Genomic DNA, 19,289 nt, shown 5'->3' on the forward strand with positions numbered 1-19,289 from the left:
ACTAGGTGACCTTGGGCCAGTCACTCTCTCTCAGCCTTAGGAAGGAGGCAATGACAAACCACTTCTGAAAAATCTTGCCAAGAAAACTGCAGGGACTTGTCCAGGCAGTCTCCAAGAACTGGAAACAATTGAATGGATTAAAAAAAATTGTTATAAAGTCTAATTTAAGATCTTATGGACACTGGTTTGTGCCATTGCTTTTATGTCATCTTTCCACCCCTCTCCATTTTCTTTTTACAGTGGTTATGTGGGGCAGAACTGATTAAGAAATAATGACTAGACCACAATTACCAAATCATCTTCATCACTGAATGGATATAAATCCATGACTCATTGGTCCCAATCAATCACTGAAAAAAAAATCATTAGAAATCCAGATAAATTAAATACTAGGTACAATATGATCAGTTTAACTCACATCAAAGAAATATATGTTCCAGCAGCAACATGGAAGCAACCTTTTTTCCCTTGCCTCTGTGGGCTTTTAGGGGATCTGATGGCTTTGGGTAATCCTGTGTCTGCTTCCTATATTACTCTATTTATGCTTACAAAGAGGACTCTACAAAGTAATTAATGTCAACTGGTTATTTAATGAACCCCTTTAAAGAATTTGGTTTAATTTTTATCTCTCCTAGGAATTACCACTTTGATCTGATAGGAAGACTCATTACCTTTAGTGATTTTGAGAATAATGTGGGTAGAAGCAGGAACTCCTGTTAGGGTCACCTTTGCTTGTAAAATACAAAGGAAGAGATGAAACTAAGAGTAATCTAGTGGGAGTGAAGGCAAGTAGGTTTGTGCAGGTATGTAGGAAATCAATACACCTAGGAGAAGAAATTCCAAAATTAAATCTAGAAAAAGGCAAAGGCAAACCACTTCTGTGTTATTGCTAAGAAAATTGAATGAAACATTTAGTTCCAATTGGTTTCAAGATGATGAGACTCTCCAAGTTGGAAAGCACTTTTCTAGTTACTAGATAAGAAAGTTGTATGTTATTTGATTTTGCTATTCATTGACTTTTGGATGTTGATGTTAGTCAATTTGAGCTTTCCTTTTAAAAGGAAAAATGGAATATAAACATAAAATGAAATATAGTGTTATGTGGAATGTTTAGGGGAGAGATGATTTTTAAAAATTGTTTGCAAACTTTTTAAATATTTATGTCTATTCATATCTGCAGATTGGTTGACAATACTTGTGACTCTCAGTGTAGAGAATATTAATATATATAAAACAGGTATTTTTATCAGATACTTGTAGCATATATAATCTTTATAGAATATGGATTTCTTAAGTAGCTAGTAATTCATTGAAATCAGAGCTAGCTAGCTATTCTCTTTTTCTTTCAGTAGAAAATTCTTAGTTGTGCAAAATGTAGAATAGTTAATAATAGCCTAAATTCATTTTTTCTCTTATTATAATTTAAGTATTTTTTTTTATTTAAACCAAATAGTGAATAACAATGATTGTGGCATTTATAAAAATGTAAAGAGACTTACTAAGACTGGGGAAAGGTAAAAAGATCTGTTGCCACTGTAAAAGCTACCATGGAAGTTGTAGTTTGCTCAGAAACAAGTGAATTCACAGTCTGCTTTCTGGGGAAATGTCTGCATTATATATTCACTGCATTTATATCCCATCTTTTTTCTGGGAGCACAAGCAGCACAGACCTGTTAAGCACCCTTATTTTATGTTCACAACTGGAACCCCGTGAAGAAGGCTGTGTTGAGAGAGGATAACTAGGTGAAAATCACTCAGGAAGCTCTGTGGTTGAATGAAAATATGAACCTGATCCAACACCTTTCCGTTACTTCACTTCTCTAATTAAATGACTATAGTGGGCAGGGGGGAGATGAAGAATTGGACAGGAAGAAATGCAAGCAAGCTTGGGATCTCTTGTACCTGTTGATTTCCTTGCTTCCTTGGGACGCTGTACTAGTGTTTTTCTAACAGGACATAGCTATTCTTCTGCTATCCGTCAAATAACAAAGATCATAAAAGGGGTTTAGGATAATGAGTGAACGTATCTCCTCATTGTACATGTGTATGAACACTATCATAAAAAGTGATTGCAACAGTCTCCATTAAATACTTATATTTTATCCAACAGACTGAGCCTGAAATGATAGAAGAAACAAATGTTGACCGTGTCAATGAACCTCGAAATTATACCAGAGCCCATCAAGCAAAAGGCCATTCAGAGACTTCAACTCTGAGTTCTCAGCCATCTATTGATGAAGTCAGGCAACAGATGCACATGTTACTAGAGGAAGCCTTTAGTTTGGCTTCAGCAGGTCATGGAGGACAGAGCAGGCAACAAGACACTTACAATTCTGCACAGAATTTGCCATACTCTGAAGTTGTGACCAGTGCTCCTGGTACCATGTCTCGGCCTAGAGGTGGAATACAGTGGGTGCCAACATATAGACCAGAAGTGTATCAATACAGTTTACCACGACCTGTAAGTGACCACTTACATATGATACATAAAGAGCTATTGTGGGCTTGTTTCATATGTTTTCAGGGAAAATCCCTGTCGGTTAAATATGTGCCCATTTCATTGCAGAGCCTCCTATACAGTATTTTACTTGTATTTTGAGAAGCTTGTTTTTAAAGTCACATTGTATATTTCATGTAGGGTTATGTGTGTGATTTTGGGGTTACATATTAGTGCAAGATGAATGACCAAACTTGACAATTAACCCAGTATGAGGTAACAGCACAAGCACATTAAAAGTAAGCAGCAATTTTCAAGGTATAGATAATGTGATTATATTGGAAGTTGTATGCTTCCTGTCATTGTTCTGGTACCCGTAACTGAGGTTAGAATATCAGTAATCCCGGGTTGGAGGGAGCAAGGGGGATAGTCTGACAGACTCATTCACAAAGACTTGTGCAGTATTTCTAGTGGCATGGCCTGGGTTTGTGGATATGTACTGCCAGAACAAGAGCCCAGAGACAAAATACCTCATATTAAACCAACACTATGAAAATTAGACAGGTAGAGTCTATGCTTGCAGCGTGTTTTGTATTAAAGGACTTAAGACTCATACTCCGTTTTATTTCTAATTATGTTCAAGAAAATATGGCCTTATGAGTAAAATCCTGAAATATTTTAATTATGTATTTGAAACAGTTACACTGTCTTTCACCTTCATTCAGAAAACAGAAAGAGTTCATCCTGCCATATTTTTATGCCAGAAATTTCCCTTACGATACTGGGGAAATATGGTTATTTGTCCAAATTTGTGGGATGTGGGTTGGGATGCAAATGATCAGTTTTTTTAAAAAAAGAGATAGGAATATTACAAACTGGCATTTTCTCCGTGACTTTGTATGTGTGTAGCACTTTCAGCATCTCTCGTGTGGCATTAATTTCAAGACCCGTTAATCCTGAATGATTAGCAACCAAGTTATAGATATGCAATTATAAACCAGACCTTTTCCTTTTCTGACAAAGAAAGAATGAGAGACTCTTCTCTGCATCTGTTTAAAAATAGGTTGTGAAATTGTGAAGTGAAAGAAGTTTTGGAATTTGATTTAAGAAAAACTTCTTGTTTCATATCCTAATATAGATAGTATTACTGTTTTATGAAAAGACATAAATGTTAAGATCTATGATAAAATACAGTATGGCACAAAAGGAATATACTTAGAATTAAATAATTTCAAGTCCAGGGTATGGAAGTAAATGGAGCTCTTAGTCCCTCCAAACCAAAATCACTCCTATTTACCACATTGTTTCATTATTTTTCAGCAATATAAAAGTAGTGTTGCTGGTGCTGGTTCATTTTATTGTGATGGTTAAACATCTGAGAATCAGCAGTCTTTGCCAGGTGACTGCAAATCACTCAATGACCTATCAATAGAGCTTCCTTCTACTCACCATTGATTTAATCTATTGCATATGTTATTTTCAGGTTCCAGTTGTTAGGCAACATGATCCTAAACTTGCTTACTGGGAATGAGTATTGAAATCAGTTCAACTTATGTCCATATGACAGTCTATTCTCACAACAGTGTATGCTTGGAATGGGAAAATAAATACTTATCGTGATCTCTCGCCTCTTCAGATCAGAGCACCCTACACAAAAAACTATTCACCAAACAAGATGTAATATGAGTAAATATTGAGAATATTTATGACTGTTACATAAGATTTGGTGTAAAAGAATAATAAAAATAAAGGAGTGCATACTCATTTATTCTGAGTTGCCATGAGCAACTTAAGACAAATATAACTTACTCAGAAAGTTTCGTGTTTTTTCCTCAAGAAACATAATTTAATTTGAGATTCTGTGCAACACTTCTGACAAAGAATAGGAATGAAAATGGGAGATCCCCAAATTGAGCTATACCTAATTTTTATATTTGTTAAATGTTCTTATTTAAAAAAAAAAAATCGCTCTTGGTAAAATGAGCATAACTATAACATTTTACAAAATTAATAAGTGAGGGCTTTTGTACACATCGAAAGGCCTACTTTGTATAATTTGAAGATAGGCGCTCTATATTAGTCCTTTGAGACCACCACTTCTGAATAGAGTATGTTGTGGCGTTCAATCAAATAGTCTTTGTAAAGCGTATTTCTTCTGTAATGCAGAAAAACATAATGTAGTAGTATTTTAATAATTGAATTTTTTTTTTGAGGAAATGCCTCCCTGATTTCTTCACAGGCATACAGGTTTTCTCCACTACCTGAAATGGTGATGGGTTCTCCACCTCCTCCTGTGCCTCCCAGGACAGGACCTGTTGCTATAACTTCTCTCAAGAGGTACTACAGAATTTCTAAGTCTCTTAGTAACTAATGCTGAAACTCTACTACATTACAATGCTAAGCTGTCTCCTTATATTTAACATATACTTTTGAAATTCAATCAAATGGTGTAATTTCAGGTATAATGTTATGATTAAATATTTTAAAACTATAAATCTTTATTCAGATGCAAACTCCTTAGATAAGCAACATTATGCAAAATCTATGCTCTGGTATTATCTAAACCATGATTTAAATCCTTGATTATAAAGGTATAATATCAGGGTGACTGTGCTATAAAAGAACTGAATAATTCATAAAACACCCTGTTTTATTTTTCTGAAATAACCAGATACAGGCAGCACAAGATCAGTTGATGATTTGATAATTTTGGGGGGCACTCAAGAGAAATTTAGAACATTTTTACTATAATATTACTTATGTAAATCTTATAACCATAATAAATGTAGACAAGTTTTAACATGCTTTAAATATTTACTGCACAATTCTCTATTCATTTTAATCTGGTGGACAGTGCCTTTTAAATTTTATATTCTCACATCAAATTAACTTAATAATGTATCTCATGCATGAATAGCTGATTACTGTTGCATGGTTCAGTCTTATGAAATCACTTTGGTCTGTTAAACAGTGTTTGTTTGTTTTTTTAACACATTGGAATATACTGCAAAGTCACCACATAGTATGAATGATGTATTTCATAGTGCATTGATATAAGAATACAGAAGCAGCTGAGCTGTCCTCATTGGCTGTCAGTGATGTCATAATAGTTCTGCAAAACTATCAGTGAATTGTAGAGCACTGGCAACAGACTTCTCCTTCATTGTCAGATAGTATGATAATAAGAGTAAGCTTAGCATATATCTAGCAATTATCTAACAAAAGGTATGTCTTTATTAACATTAGTGTTTTTAAATGTTATTATAATTTAATAACATTATTAAATGTATAAACAATATAGGCAGATTTAAAGCCTTACTAATTTGCATTTTTTGGTGTTTACATTACCATACCCAAATGCAGGACAGGATAAAAAATATATAAACAATTACCTAAAGCAAACTTGGTTTGAGGCAGTGGTCAGCAAAGCTGCTATGACTTAACCATTAATGAAAAATGTCAAAATGATAATATTTTCTCTACCTTCTTTTACAAATACTTAAAGCAGTCCTACTGCTCTGGATGATATGGTTTTACTCTTTGATGAATTTACTTCAAATTACTTAAATGTTCTGCTCCAGAATAAATGGGTTCTAGACTTTGGCCAAGGTAGATTTGATATTGACATGACTAATGTTTCCAATATGTATTATACAGGTCAACTTCCGATATTGGCAGCAAGACAAGAGTATCAGAGTCCAGTGGGACTGAACAGATACAGCCACATGATCATGTCCCTTTTGTCCCAGTGTCAAAAGCCCCAGTAACTGTGGCTCCATTGGATCAATCAGCTTTGAATTACTCAGGTGAAAAACGCATGCGGTACAAACAGAGACCACATCTAAGTCTGTATGGCATAGAGACAAGTGTATGAGGTCTAACAAATACCTTTGTTTAGAACTGTGTTAATGGTTCTCTTGAAGGCTTGAGGAGGATTGATAAAAGGATCCCTACACATACCTTCATTTATCACATGGAGTATATTTCTAACATGTAGGAGAGGAATGGAGAGAAAGGACATGGTCTCTCTATTTGAAGCACCTGGAATTAGCATCTTTCTAAGACAGGATCTTGGAATTGCTGGTGTGTTGTAGTACAGAAAACAGATGGCCATGTAATGTAGTCTATTTTCCTTGCAGTGATTACTCTTGAGCTGAATGCACTGTGTGTAGATTCAAAGACCAGGCACTCTTTTTAGAAAAAGCTAGTGCAAATTGCTGTTCTCAGCATAGTGTGTTGAAGCCAATCTGAACTGATGGTAAATGTCATGTGGTTGTTTCATTGTGTCTCCAACTTGCAAGCTGTATGTCCTTGCAAAGTGTACAAAAGTGAATTTGGTGATGGTATCCCAATTGGTGATTTAGAAGTTTCCAATATGGCAAATCAATTCAGATTAACTTCATTTGTCATTAATAAGCTGAATATGATTATACATGCAAACATATTTGCCACAAGAAGCTTCACCAGATGATATTAACATATGAAACTTCCTCACATTGGGTTAGATCAGTTCACCTAGTCTACTATCACCAGTTATAATTGGCAGCAGCTTTTCAGGATCTCAGACAGACATATTTTTTCATGCTGCCTGAGACCCTTTAAATTGGAGATGGTAATGACTGACCCCAAAACCTTATATTATCATTTGCAGAAGACTTTGGGAGGATGAGATTAGTGGTTGTATTCTACCATTGACTTGTAACGCCAAGACTTTTCTTTGATTCAGTAGAATTCTTAACCAACTGATCAAAATCCTTCTTACATTAAAAAAACACACTGCAGTCTATCAGATACTTTGAATTTCTACATCCTAAATGTTTGTATATGCCTATGTTTGAATGAGTTGGGAATATATCCTGTTTCACATTGTAAAGCTCCCATTTTGTTGATGTTCCTATGATGTTCCTAATATTACATATTACTGAAGCTCATGATTTAAGATTTTAGAGGAAAATTATTCTGATTGGTCAGTAAGTCACCCAATGAAAAATGTATTGTTTTCAAAGAAAGAATAGTTGTGTTGCTAGTTTGCTTCATGTGCTTTCTTGGATAATAAAGAAGCTTAGAAGAAGCAGATTTTTTAAAGGATGCTGCTACTAAATATTTATTCTTAACCTGACTGATACAGCCTGTATAACAAAAGGAAGGTAAGCCAACTAGCTGTTTCATCATGTGCAAAAGGCTTGGTGAAGATTTTTTATTTTCTTTTACTAAATTGCTTTTTTTCCCTATCCTACCCTCATCAGTAGACAAAAACAGTAAATATCTCCCAAAGTTTTGGAATAATTTTCTTTGAAGTGTTTCTTGAAAAGCCACTTTGTAAATTAGACATTAGCTTTGAAAAGAAAAGATTGTTTCTACTTTCAATGGCCAATTTGGGTAAATAAAATCTGAATGGAAAAGATGTATAGGGGAAAATGCTGACTTGCTTATTGATTAAACGGTATTACTTGATACCACAATTTTTCTTTGGATTTTCTTTCCTTATATTTTGCGGTTTTAATACATACTGTGTTCAAATACCGTGGGTGCCGATCCAAAGGCAGGCAATGGCTGTTGTCTGTGTTTTCCAAATCCTTCTGCCGTAGACTGAAGTTCCTCTTTTCTACCTGCTATTGTAATGTTTGCCCTTCCCTCTTCCCAAATATTTCTCTTCTGCTGGTATCTCTTTAGGTGACATTAATAGCAGTAAATGTCAGTGGAGTAAAATTGCATCTCTAGCCATTTGCCTGATTGCCACAATAAAAAAAAAGTCAGCAGTGTATTTAGAAAGTTTATGAAATACTTAACTACATGGACTGTACATATCTATTCTGGTGATGAGATATGCCACTACTTTAAATTTCTTGAAATTTTTATTAAAGAGGAGGAATGGAGTATTCTAGTTGTTAAAATTTGGAAACATCTTAGAGAGGTGACACTGGCTGAATGAACTGCTGGATTTGACAAATGTGTCCCTTAATTTTTTTTAATCTGAAGACATGAGGATGGAAGCTATTATAATGTTTTCCTATATATGTAATATATTTTTAAAAATCTAACCTAATATTCTTTGTAAGATCAACATTTAATAATGCATCAACAGATGATAGTTTTCTCTTAAACAGATGCCCTAAAAAGTATAACATAAATAAAAGCAGCTTGGGCCACACTCTTAGGTGTGCTTACATGGAAGCAATGAGTATAATTATGTACTCAAGTATAATTATATACTTGTATAGCATTATGGTTATACTACATACAACTATACTTGGTATAATATAGTATATTTATACTACGTATACTTTCATGGAAACCAATAGAACTTGCAATGTTGTAATGATTGGGATAAGCGCTTTCTTTCTTTCTTTCTTTCTTTCTTTCTTTCTTTCTTTCTTTCTTTCTTTCTTTCTTTCTTTCTTTCTTCCTTCCTTCCTTCCTTCCTTCCTTCCTTCCTTCCTTCCTTCCTTCCTTCCTTCCTTCCTTCCTTCCTTCCTTCCTTCCTTCCTTCCTTTCCCTCTCTTTCCCTCTCTCTCTCTCTCTCTCTCTCTCTCCCTCCCTCCCCCACCTTTACATCTTTAAGAATAAAGGGCTTGAAAGAAGTTTCACTATATTGCCTTAGGTTATGATCCAGTGGCTCATTGAAGAATTTTACTTAACTTTAGGCATGTAAATAGTCTCAGTGGGGCCACTCGGCACAGTTTGCATGTTGTCAAGAGATGTTTAATGCTTGTGTGCTCTTTTATGCACGGGTCTCATTAGCTTTGAAGGCTTTTTTCTTTATTGAAATAGACATTCATCAGATATAGTCCTTCTGGGCAGTCTACTGCCATAGGTAACATGTCATAGGTTGCTTTTGAAAAGTGGTCTCTAGCTGAACATTTCTGGAACTGATCTGTAACGGGATTGTACAAAACTGTTACAGATTTAGACACTACCTAGTTGCCTAGCACAATAATTTTAAATCTACATTTTAGGATATATCACTTTATCCCAACCTCTAAAATAATTTGCCCATTCAGCTCCTTCTTTTCCTCTTGCTACTTTATTCTCAGTTCTAATTTTTACTGCCTGAAAGCTAGGTGACTCAACCCAGAATATTCCTCTTTGAATGTCACACAATATTTCAGAAACCATGTGCTAGTAACTGCTTGGTTTTGGTTTGTTTTTAAAAATAGTGTAGAATAATGCATATTACATGCTTGTTTAAATATTTAAATGTTGGTCAGTTTAGAATTTCAAGATTGATTCTTCAAAATGGATATTTTTGACGCAGAGGTATCTGTGTGTGAGTCATTTGTAAAGTATTACTGCCATGACATATTTATATATTGTCAGTAGTTTGCTGATAATAGAACAAATTGAGATTTTTTTTACCCCTGTCTGGAAAAGATAGAATGTAAGGTATTGTCACTAAGGTAGAATGTTGACACCTAGAGTTTTATGGGAGAAAAGAACTGATATGATGAACGAGTAATGTTTCAAGTAGACCTACTGAAATCAGAGAACTTAAGTTAGTCATTACTAATATGCTCCATTTGATTTTAGTGAGCATATTCCAAGCATGAATAAATTTGCTTCCAACTCAAATTAAAGCTCAGATTTAATTGAGTTGAATAGCAACCTTACTGACTCCTGGACATTTGAAAAATCTTTCATTATGCAGGTAGTTCCCATTTAGCCACCACAATTAATGACCAGCAACTCGGTCATTAAATGAAGCAATCACTAAGTGAAACTGTGACTGTGCTTATTATCTTCATTCAGCTTTCCTTTGCTTTATAGACCTGCGAAGGTCATAAATGTAAGGATTGGTTGTAAAGTTACTTCTTCATCACCATCATAACTGCGAATGGTCATTAAATGAGGCAGTCGCTAAATGAGGACTACCTGTATTGAGTTTTGCCAGTTTCCTTAGGAACAATTATTTTTTAAAAAAAGTATGTAGATATTTCAGCATTACTTCAAATTTGCAAAAATATTCTATGCTTCTTATTTTCTGGGAAGAAATACAATGGCCCTCTAAATGTTTATACCAAATTCCACTTTATCAGTGTTGGTTTATAATGAATAAGGTTAACATGCCCCTAAAAAGGGAATAAAAAAGAGGCTTATTTTGAGAATCCCAGAGATATTTTACACTGCCTTCTATTTGAGCACTAGGCATGCTGACATAGTCATCATACTATTTTCTTTCAGGGTAAGCAGAACACAGAAAAGGAGAAATAGTAAGCCAAAGAAATTAAATTCACAAGATAAAAAAAGAAAATAAACTATAATTTAACCTAATTTATTATACCTTTTGATCTTTGCAAAACCATCCTTGCTTCCACCACATCCATACACTGATTCATACGTTGACTTGGGTTCTTTAGACACATATTTCATATAAAAACATCAAAATAGAGAAAATTGTAATTTCAATCAGTGTTGGTTTTCAACAGGAATTTTTTTCCTATGGAAACTTTGTAGCTTGAGCATAGTTTAAATGAATACTGGAAGCTAACAGGGATGGGGTGGTTGGAAGATAATTGGCTAATATTTCCATTTTAACATACTCATTTCTGATGTTTTGAAAGTTGGGTTAAAGATTTTCATGTATATGAATTTGTAATACCAAGGCAGTTCTCAGCTTTTTAAAAAAAAACCAGAGGGAAGCACTATGGTAGTGCATGTAGCTTTCAAGAAATCATGGAGCTGTAATATTCAGAGGAATTATTCCAATCCTAGAGTCCCATCCCACTAGATCCTGTAGAGCTTCTAAGACAGACAAGGGGTTTCAAGAAGTATCCTTTAATTATCTGGTTTCATTTATAATTGGAACTTGCAAGAATATATGTGTGTTTTCATCAGACCAGAAGGTCATCACACTTTTTTGAAATCACCAAAAATAACAAGAACGTGCACACCGAAATAAAGATAAGCAGTTCAACTGGCATCATTTAGTACAAGAAGTAGTTTGGGATTCTCTGTCCATTCTGACTACCTCAAAAAAAAAGAATCTGTGAAAGGCAATGAGCTGCATCTTGATCTCTAGCCCTATTAGGAAACATTGGATGAATAAACGGTCATTGAGCCATTTATTCTGGATTGAACAGGTAATACCCTGCAGTTGGCCTAGGGATTAGGGTTGCTTTCTCTTGAGCCAATTTACATGCTTTCTTGTAACATCACTTTTACAGTGATTCTTAACTATCAGGGATTCAAAATGTTAGCATGAAATCCCCAAAGTATAAGCAACTTTCATCCAGTTGCTTGTATGAGGATAAACCATCTATGGCAGCTTTACCATTTTAAAATTGCCTGCTACTACTCCTGGTGTTTTGAGATTTCTTCTTGGCCACATGAGTCTGGTTTGAGTGGTCTGCACAATCATGATCACAGTTCTTCCCTTTTTCAGGAGAAAAAGTTTGAAATGTAAGCTACACATTTGTACTAATGGTGAATTCTTATACGGGTCCTCGTTCTGAGTGATGTTTTCATATTAACACTAGAGCAGCTGTCCATTCCCTGTTGCTTTTCTTTGTTTAACTTGAGGTTAGAAGGTATGCTCGCCGCCGTTCTTCTGCTCAAGGTCAGAATGGTGGAGAAGATGTAGTAAAGTTTCTATTCCCCTTCTCCCCACTCCCCAGTCATGGATTAAAGGTTAATCCTGCTCTTTTTTTTGCTGAAGTTTCTGATTTGCATCATTCTAGTTCTGGGAGGTGCATATTGGTAATTGTGGCTACTCAAGGGAAAATTACAATTTCCCCAGGCAGGATAGCAGATCCTCACTAACCTTATCCTGGATTTAATGTTTCAAGCCATCTCTGTGATTGTAAAGTGTGGTGTAAATATACAGTTGTGATATAAATATTGCTACTGGAAATGCCTTTAAGCAGTAAAATACTTTCTAATTTCATAATTTATTTGTGTTACATCTAATCATCCCAACCTATGAATTCAAGGGACTCTGTTTGTAATATGATATCTCTGTTTTATTATTATTATTATTATTATTATTATTATTATTACTACTACTACTACTACTACTACTACTACTACTACTATTATTGGAATGGCTGTTTTTAGAATTGTTGTTGAGGCCCATAAGGTTAAATATACCTTACGCTATGCCCATTCAGGGGTGTATTCATCGACAAAAGAAATAATTTCCTGAAACCTTTCAAATTCAGAGTTCAAGGTCTCACCCCAGAGAGATCATTAAAGAGACATAACTCAAGAAACATATGGGGCTAACTTCTAATATTCTCTCCCAAATGAAGGTTGCTTGGTTGGTATCCTTGGTTCCATTTATAACTTGTAAACCCATAAGCAACATTTACGCAATTTTGAGAAGCCCATTGTAGACAAAGGAGGCTGGAAACTGTGCTGTAAATTGAAATGGAAAAATGGAACTTTGTCTTATTAAAATACATTGTTTCTGTTTAACATCCTGTGTGTGTGAAGTGTTTTGTTTTGAGGTACTCAAATATATTTGTCAATAACACACAAGGAGAGAGTAGTTTTGTTTAATAAACAGGGTCTTGCAAAGGAAATAGCAACTGATGACAATAATGTAACAATCGTGGCAGGTTTTAAGTGACTTGTTAAGTTGTAATTTGTGTAAATCCCTAAGTAAAAGTTAAATGGAAGTAAGAGGTACAAGACACACAAGTTCCACTATTCAGTAGAGGATCTTATGAGAACCATATTGGCGTCAGGAAGTTTTACCTAGATGCTATGAGTTAATGAACTGAAGAAAGAATGAAAATGAAGTTATAGTAGTCATAAATATGACACTGAACTTAGAACTTAAAATGACTGTCTAATGCTTGATTTTGTCCTTCACTTGACAAGTTTTCAAAGGAAGCTTATAATAAATTTTACTCAAATTCTGTAACATGAATGTAGAAGTGAAATATTCTTTCAACGAGAGAGGTATGTTTTGCATAATGAAGATAGCTGTAACAAAGGTAACATATGGAGACAGTTTCAAAATTAACATTACTCTTGAGGGATCTTCCTTGGGAAGAAAGTCTGAAACTGTAGGCCTTTGTATACATAAGAATAAGTTCCACTGAATTCAGTTAGTTTATATGGACAGGATCAGGGTCCAATAAGTTCTATGAATTGCAACCAAAAAAGGTGCTAGTAGTATGCCAGAGCAATGACCAAACAATATCTTTAGACTCAGATAATAAATAAGTAAGATGCTAACAGCACATACTGCTGGCTGTCTCCTGAGCATGGGCTTGCAACAGAGGTACTCTCTTTTCAGCAATGAACAAAACATGAAAACAAGTCTCTATAATGCTTCCACACTTAATTATTTAAGATTGGAGTTCCAAAAAAGATGATGAGATAGTGTAGATACTTGTGACATTTAATACACTCTTACATGTGAACAGCTGATATCCGCAGTCTGTAAGAGCAGTGCTTCACTGACCAGAAGATAAAGATGAGTTCATTTTTAAAAAATATTTTGCAACATTTTTGCTGAAAGCAGCGATGTGATATCAGCAGTTTGACAAGTGGGTCCCAGAAGATACCAGTGACAGTCACTGAAAAATCCATTTGTCAGCTGGTCAAGAAGATCATCCCTGTGGACAAGTAAACTGTTCATGATGATATGCTAGAAAGCATCAGGAAACAGCAAGGTTGTGACTAAGTGACAATATATATTAATTTAAAATTACTCAGACAATTGGATCTTTCAATGGAGTTGAAGATTTAAATAACATTAAATACTAGGTTCATTTGAGCTACCTAAAGTCTGAAGCACAGAACATAAGAAAGTCACATCTATATTTAATGTTATTCCCTTACTCTTTTCCAATAATCCAACTCAAAACAGTTTTGCTCAAAACTTGTCTAAACACAGATTTTCACTCAGGAGAATTTGAAAGATTCTGCTCCCTTTTGCAAAGGTACAAAAGCACTCTTGCACACAAACATACTTCACAGAGTTGAAACAAATGGTTACAGTGCTTTCCAGAAACTCTTAATCCTGTTGTGATTGCTCATTGTTCAGTAATACTCTGTTGAAAAATAACCATGTCGGTGTTTCTGCTAATAATTTGTACAAAAGAAGCAACGCTTTTAGAGAAACACTAGAATCTATTTGTTTTTCATATCACATATACTCCTTATGTAAACTCACAAGTCTATTTGAAACATGCCCAGCAACATCTCCTTCTCTTTCTACTCTGCCTAAATCCAAGAATCTGCATCTTCCAATCTGATTGCTTGAAATGATGAATTAAACGCTGCTAATTTCATTTGGACAATAAACAAGTACCGCCACTAGTTGCATGAACATAGTGCTGCTGTCTCCACTGTATCAAAAGCAATGTCGGTGCTGATCTGTCTTCTTTATACAGGTGTATTCTGTTTTGGAATGGTGTGTCCTACAACAGTGGCAACATGGCACTAGGTGCAGATGCTGTAATATACGGGATCTGCTTTTGGCAAGAGACTCTCCATCGCCAATTAGAAAATGGGATCTTCTATTTGGAACATCTCAGATGTCCTTTAAAATGTTCCTCTATATTTATAAAATGTGTTTTGATTACTAACTATCTTCCCTATTTTTTGATAGGAAATACAGTTCCAGCAGTATTTGCCATCCCAGCAGCAAACCGACCTGGGTTCACAGGTTATTTCATCCCAGCACCACCTACAGCATACAGAAATCAGGCTTGGATGTCTTATGCTGGAGAGCATGATTTACCAGGACAATGGGCTGACTCGGTAATTGAGCAGATTTTATTTAACTATTTGAATCTCTAAATAGACCAGTATATTTTTCTTTTTATCCATTTTGTTATTGCCATTATTATTATTTCAAGAAAAAGGAATAAACCTGAAAGAAATACACTAAATACATTGTGATAAAAATATAATAAGGAAGGGAAAAAAAAATATAAACAATAGAGTACAGGTGGATGGTCAACAACCTCCAATTAACCAGCAGATTGAAGATATTATATGGCTGATATATTCTAGTTCACCATTAACAACTTAGAGTAGTATAAGACATATAACCAATTTCTGGTCAAAAGTGATCTCTGCTGAACTATAAAAATACTCTGCTGTACAATAAAAAATTGTGTTTAATTTAACACAATTAAAATATTTTTAATACAACTAAAATCAATGAGAGAAGAAAAGTAAATAGTAAACAATACATTAAGAGAATACTGTAAATAATGTATAGACTATGTGTCTGATTAAAGATATACTCTAGACCCCAAATTTAGGGTTTGGCACAATTGAATAAGCTAGTATGTTTTTCAAAGATTTGCTTTCAAATAATCTGGTGAAGAAAAGAGCACTTTCACATACATAATGGAATGTGACTGATTGTGCAATTGACTGTTGTGCAATTGCTGATTGTATTACTCAGCTATCTGGCCATGTCCAGAAGAGAACTTAGAATATGATGTTAGAGTTGGATAACAGGAAGTTTGCTTTGCTAAATTCAGGGTCCTTTTATAAAACTTCATTAATGTAAAGTAATAAATGGTTCCTACATACATTGCTCAAATTTTCCAGTACAGGTAGTCCTTGCTTAACGACCATTTGTTCAGAAAACCTTTGAATTTATGATGATACTGAATGAAGGGACTTACGACCCATTCCTGAAGTTATGGCCGTTGAGCACCCCTGTGGTCACGTGATTGCAATCTGGGCCTTTGGCAATTGGTTCGCACTTAACAACCAGTTGCCAAGTGCCCTGCGATCATGTGATCGCCGTTTGCAATCTTCCCAGCTGGCTTCCCCAGGAATTCAATGGGAAAACTGGCAGGGAAGCTTGCAAGCTGCTGCCGCTGCCAAAAGGGCTCCCTCTTGTCTCTGGGGGCTAGCTTAGAGCTCGTGCAGAATCCAAACAGGGTTTTGTCATAGGACGTTTTCAGCCAGCCTCCAGAAATGGTCGCTAAGTGAACATGTGACTGAAAGAGAGATGCTGGGAAGATCACTGGTTGCTGCCGTCTCATTCAGATAAAGTTCTCTTGTACAGCATCCTGTGCCTGTTTTTGTTTTTGTTTCCTTTTCCCCCCTCTTCGCAGGGTGGAAAGACTGCTTAAACAAGCTATCTCTTCCTGATCTGCTTTTCCCTTCAGTGCAGCACTTCCCTAAAAAGTGCTAACTACAAGTTAACAAGTGCAGCTCTGTGACCTTAATTAGTTGACTAGTACCCTCCACTGGCGCTGCTGCCTGAAACTGGTCAGACCTTATTCAGTTTTACACTGAAGGTTTTTGTTGTTAGGCGCATGAAGTTTTGGTCATAAATGTGCACATTGGTCAGAAAATGATTTATTATTATTACTGTTGTATTTATGTACGGTCACTAAATGAGGTAGCTGCTAAATGAGGAGTGGCTATAAAAGCAAAAATCAACAAAAAGTGATAAAACAGATGTTTTCACCAATAAAAATTATTGCAATAGGGTATAAAAACTCATTACTACAAATTTAAGCATTATGAGAATTATTCCTGTTTCTTAAAGTCCCTCCCTATTAGCCAAATTTCACTAATGCTTTATGAATGTTTGATCCTCTACCTTCACTAGTGCTTAATTATATGTTTGTACATCCTCCTGGTATCTGTGGATGAAAGATACAATAAAAGCATTTTAATAATTATATTAACCTTCCCTTTGTATAATTTTATTGAAAATTTTAAACACAAGAATAAGACTAATACAAACTAAAATAGACTGAAAAAGAAAAGAGAAAAAGGAAAAAAGAAAAGAAAAACTAAAGGTGCAAAAAGAAAAAGAGTAGCAGAAAAATAGAAAAAAGATATAAAGAAGTGCTTGCAATCTTCTTTACAGCAGTTATAAGTACAATTATAAATTGGCCTCACTCACTAATGTTACATCATGACTTTCTTCTTTCTATAATCTATCCTAATTATCAAAACCATAAATCATAAGCTCATTTTTTTTCTTTTTTATGCAAAAAGTCCATAAGGGGTTGTCAGTCACCAATATACATAGATAGTGTCTTTTCTTTAATCAAACAAGTCAGTTTGGCTATTTCAGCAAGTTCTGTCATCTTCACCAACCATTCCCCTGTCATAGGTATTGCCAAATCTTTCCATCTTTGTGCGTGCAAGAATCTTGCTGCACTTATCATATATAAAAACAATGTTCCATGACTTTTTTCCAGCTGCTTATCCATCAGTCCCTAGAGGAAAAGTTCTGGTTTCAATTGAATATTAATCTTTAAAATCCTCGGAATCACTGTATGTATTTGAACCCAAACTTTTCTAGCTTTTTTGCACATCCACCAGGCATGATAAAATGACCCTTCTTGTTGTTCACATTTCCAACATAAATTTGAAGTACTTTCATACATTCTAGATAATTTTTCTGGTTTCATATGCCAATAGTACATCGTTTTATAAAAATTCTCTGTAAGATTATAACATAGTGTACATTTCTGTCCTTTCAACCACATATTTTCCTGTTGTTTCATCTACATTATATCCAAAATTGTTATCCACTTTATCATACATTCTTTAACTTGTTCTTCTGTTCAAATTTCAATAAAATTTTATACATTTTAGGATCACATGTTCATCATCTGTACACAATTCTGTTTCGAAAACAGTCTTACAATGTTCAGTACCATGAATTTTATATACTTTAAATCTTTCTGATGTTGTTGTTGTTTAGTCGTTAAGTCGTGTCCGACTCTTCGTGACCCCATGAACCATATTGCGCCAGGCCTTCCTGTCCTTCACTGCCTCCCTGAGTTTGCTCAGTTTCATGCTCATTGCTTCAGTGATGCTATCTAACCATCTCATCCTCTGCCGTCCTCTTCTCCTTTTGCCTTCAATCTTTCCCAGCATCAGGGTCTTTTCCAAAGAGATCTCTCTTCGCATTAGGTGACCAAAATATCTGAGCTTGAGCTTCATTATCGATCCTTCCAATGAGCAATCAGGGTTGATTTCCTTTAAGATTGACTGGTTTGACCTCCTAGCAGTCCAGGGGACTCTCAAGAGTCTTCTCCAGCACCACAGTTCAAAGGCATCAATTCTTCGGCGCTCGGCCTTTTTTATGGTCCAGCTCTCACAGCCATACATTACTACTGGAAAAACCATAGCTTTGACTATGCGGATCTTTGTCGGCAAGGTGACGTCTCTGCTTTTTAATATGCTATCTAGGCTTGCCATAGCTTTCCTCCCAAGGAGCAAGTGTCTTTTAATTTCATGGCTGGAGTCTCCGTCTGCGGTGATCTTGGAGCCCAAATAAATGAAGTCTGTTACTGCTTCCATTTCTACCCCTTCTATTTGCCAGGAATTGATGGGTCCAGATGCCATGATCTTAGTTTTTTTAATGTTGAGTTTCAAGCCAGCTTTTGCACTCTCCTCTTTCACCCTCATCAAGAGGCTCTTTAGTTCTTCTTCACTTTCTGCCATTAGGGTGGTATCGTCCGCATATCTGAGGTTGTTGATGATTCTCCCTGCAATCTTAATTCTGGCTTGTGATTCTTCCAGCCTGGCATTTCTCATGATGTACTCTGCATATAGGTTAAATAAGCAGGGTGACAGTATACAGCCTTGTCGTACACCTTTCCCTATTTTGAACCAATCGGTTGTTCCATGACCGGTTCTAACTGTTGCTTCTTGGCCCGCATACAGATTTCTCAGGAGACAGGTAAGGTGGTCTGGTACTCCCATCTCTTTAAGAATTTGCCACAGTTTGTTGTGATCCACACAATCAAAGGCTTTTGCATAGTCAATGAAGCAGAAGTAGATATTTTTCTGGAACTCTCGTGCTTTCTCCATGATCCAGCGAATGTTGGCGATTTGATCTCTAGTTCCTCTGCCTCTTCGAAACCCAGCTTGTACATCCGGTAGTTCTCGGTTCATGTATTGCTGA

The 19,289-nt window shown here is 35.4% G+C and overlaps 1 protein-coding gene across 1 annotated transcript in view; it reads left to right on the top strand.

Moving 5' to 3' along the window:
• KIAA1549L (KIAA1549 like) overlaps positions 1–19,289 on the top strand; it is a 114,450-nt gene that overhangs the window by 87,844 nt on the left and 7,317 nt on the right. Inside the window, exons 16-19 of the mRNA XM_088145092.1 lie at positions 2,111–2,461; positions 4,677–4,774; positions 6,095–6,243; positions 14,997–15,148. Of these exons, the coding sequence (XP_088001218.1) occupies positions 2,111–2,461; positions 4,677–4,774; positions 6,095–6,243; positions 14,997–15,148 (750 nt within the window). The remainder of the gene's footprint in view (positions 1–2,110; positions 2,462–4,676; positions 4,775–6,094; positions 6,244–14,996; positions 15,149–19,289) is intronic.

Source organism: Python bivittatus, unplaced genomic scaffold (genome assembly GCF_059951505.1).
Source record: "Python bivittatus isolate LINGU-HERP-01145 unplaced genomic scaffold, Pbiv_v1 ctg000480_np1212, whole genome shotgun sequence".
NCBI lineage: Eukaryota > Metazoa > Chordata > Lepidosauria > Squamata > Pythonidae > Python > Python bivittatus.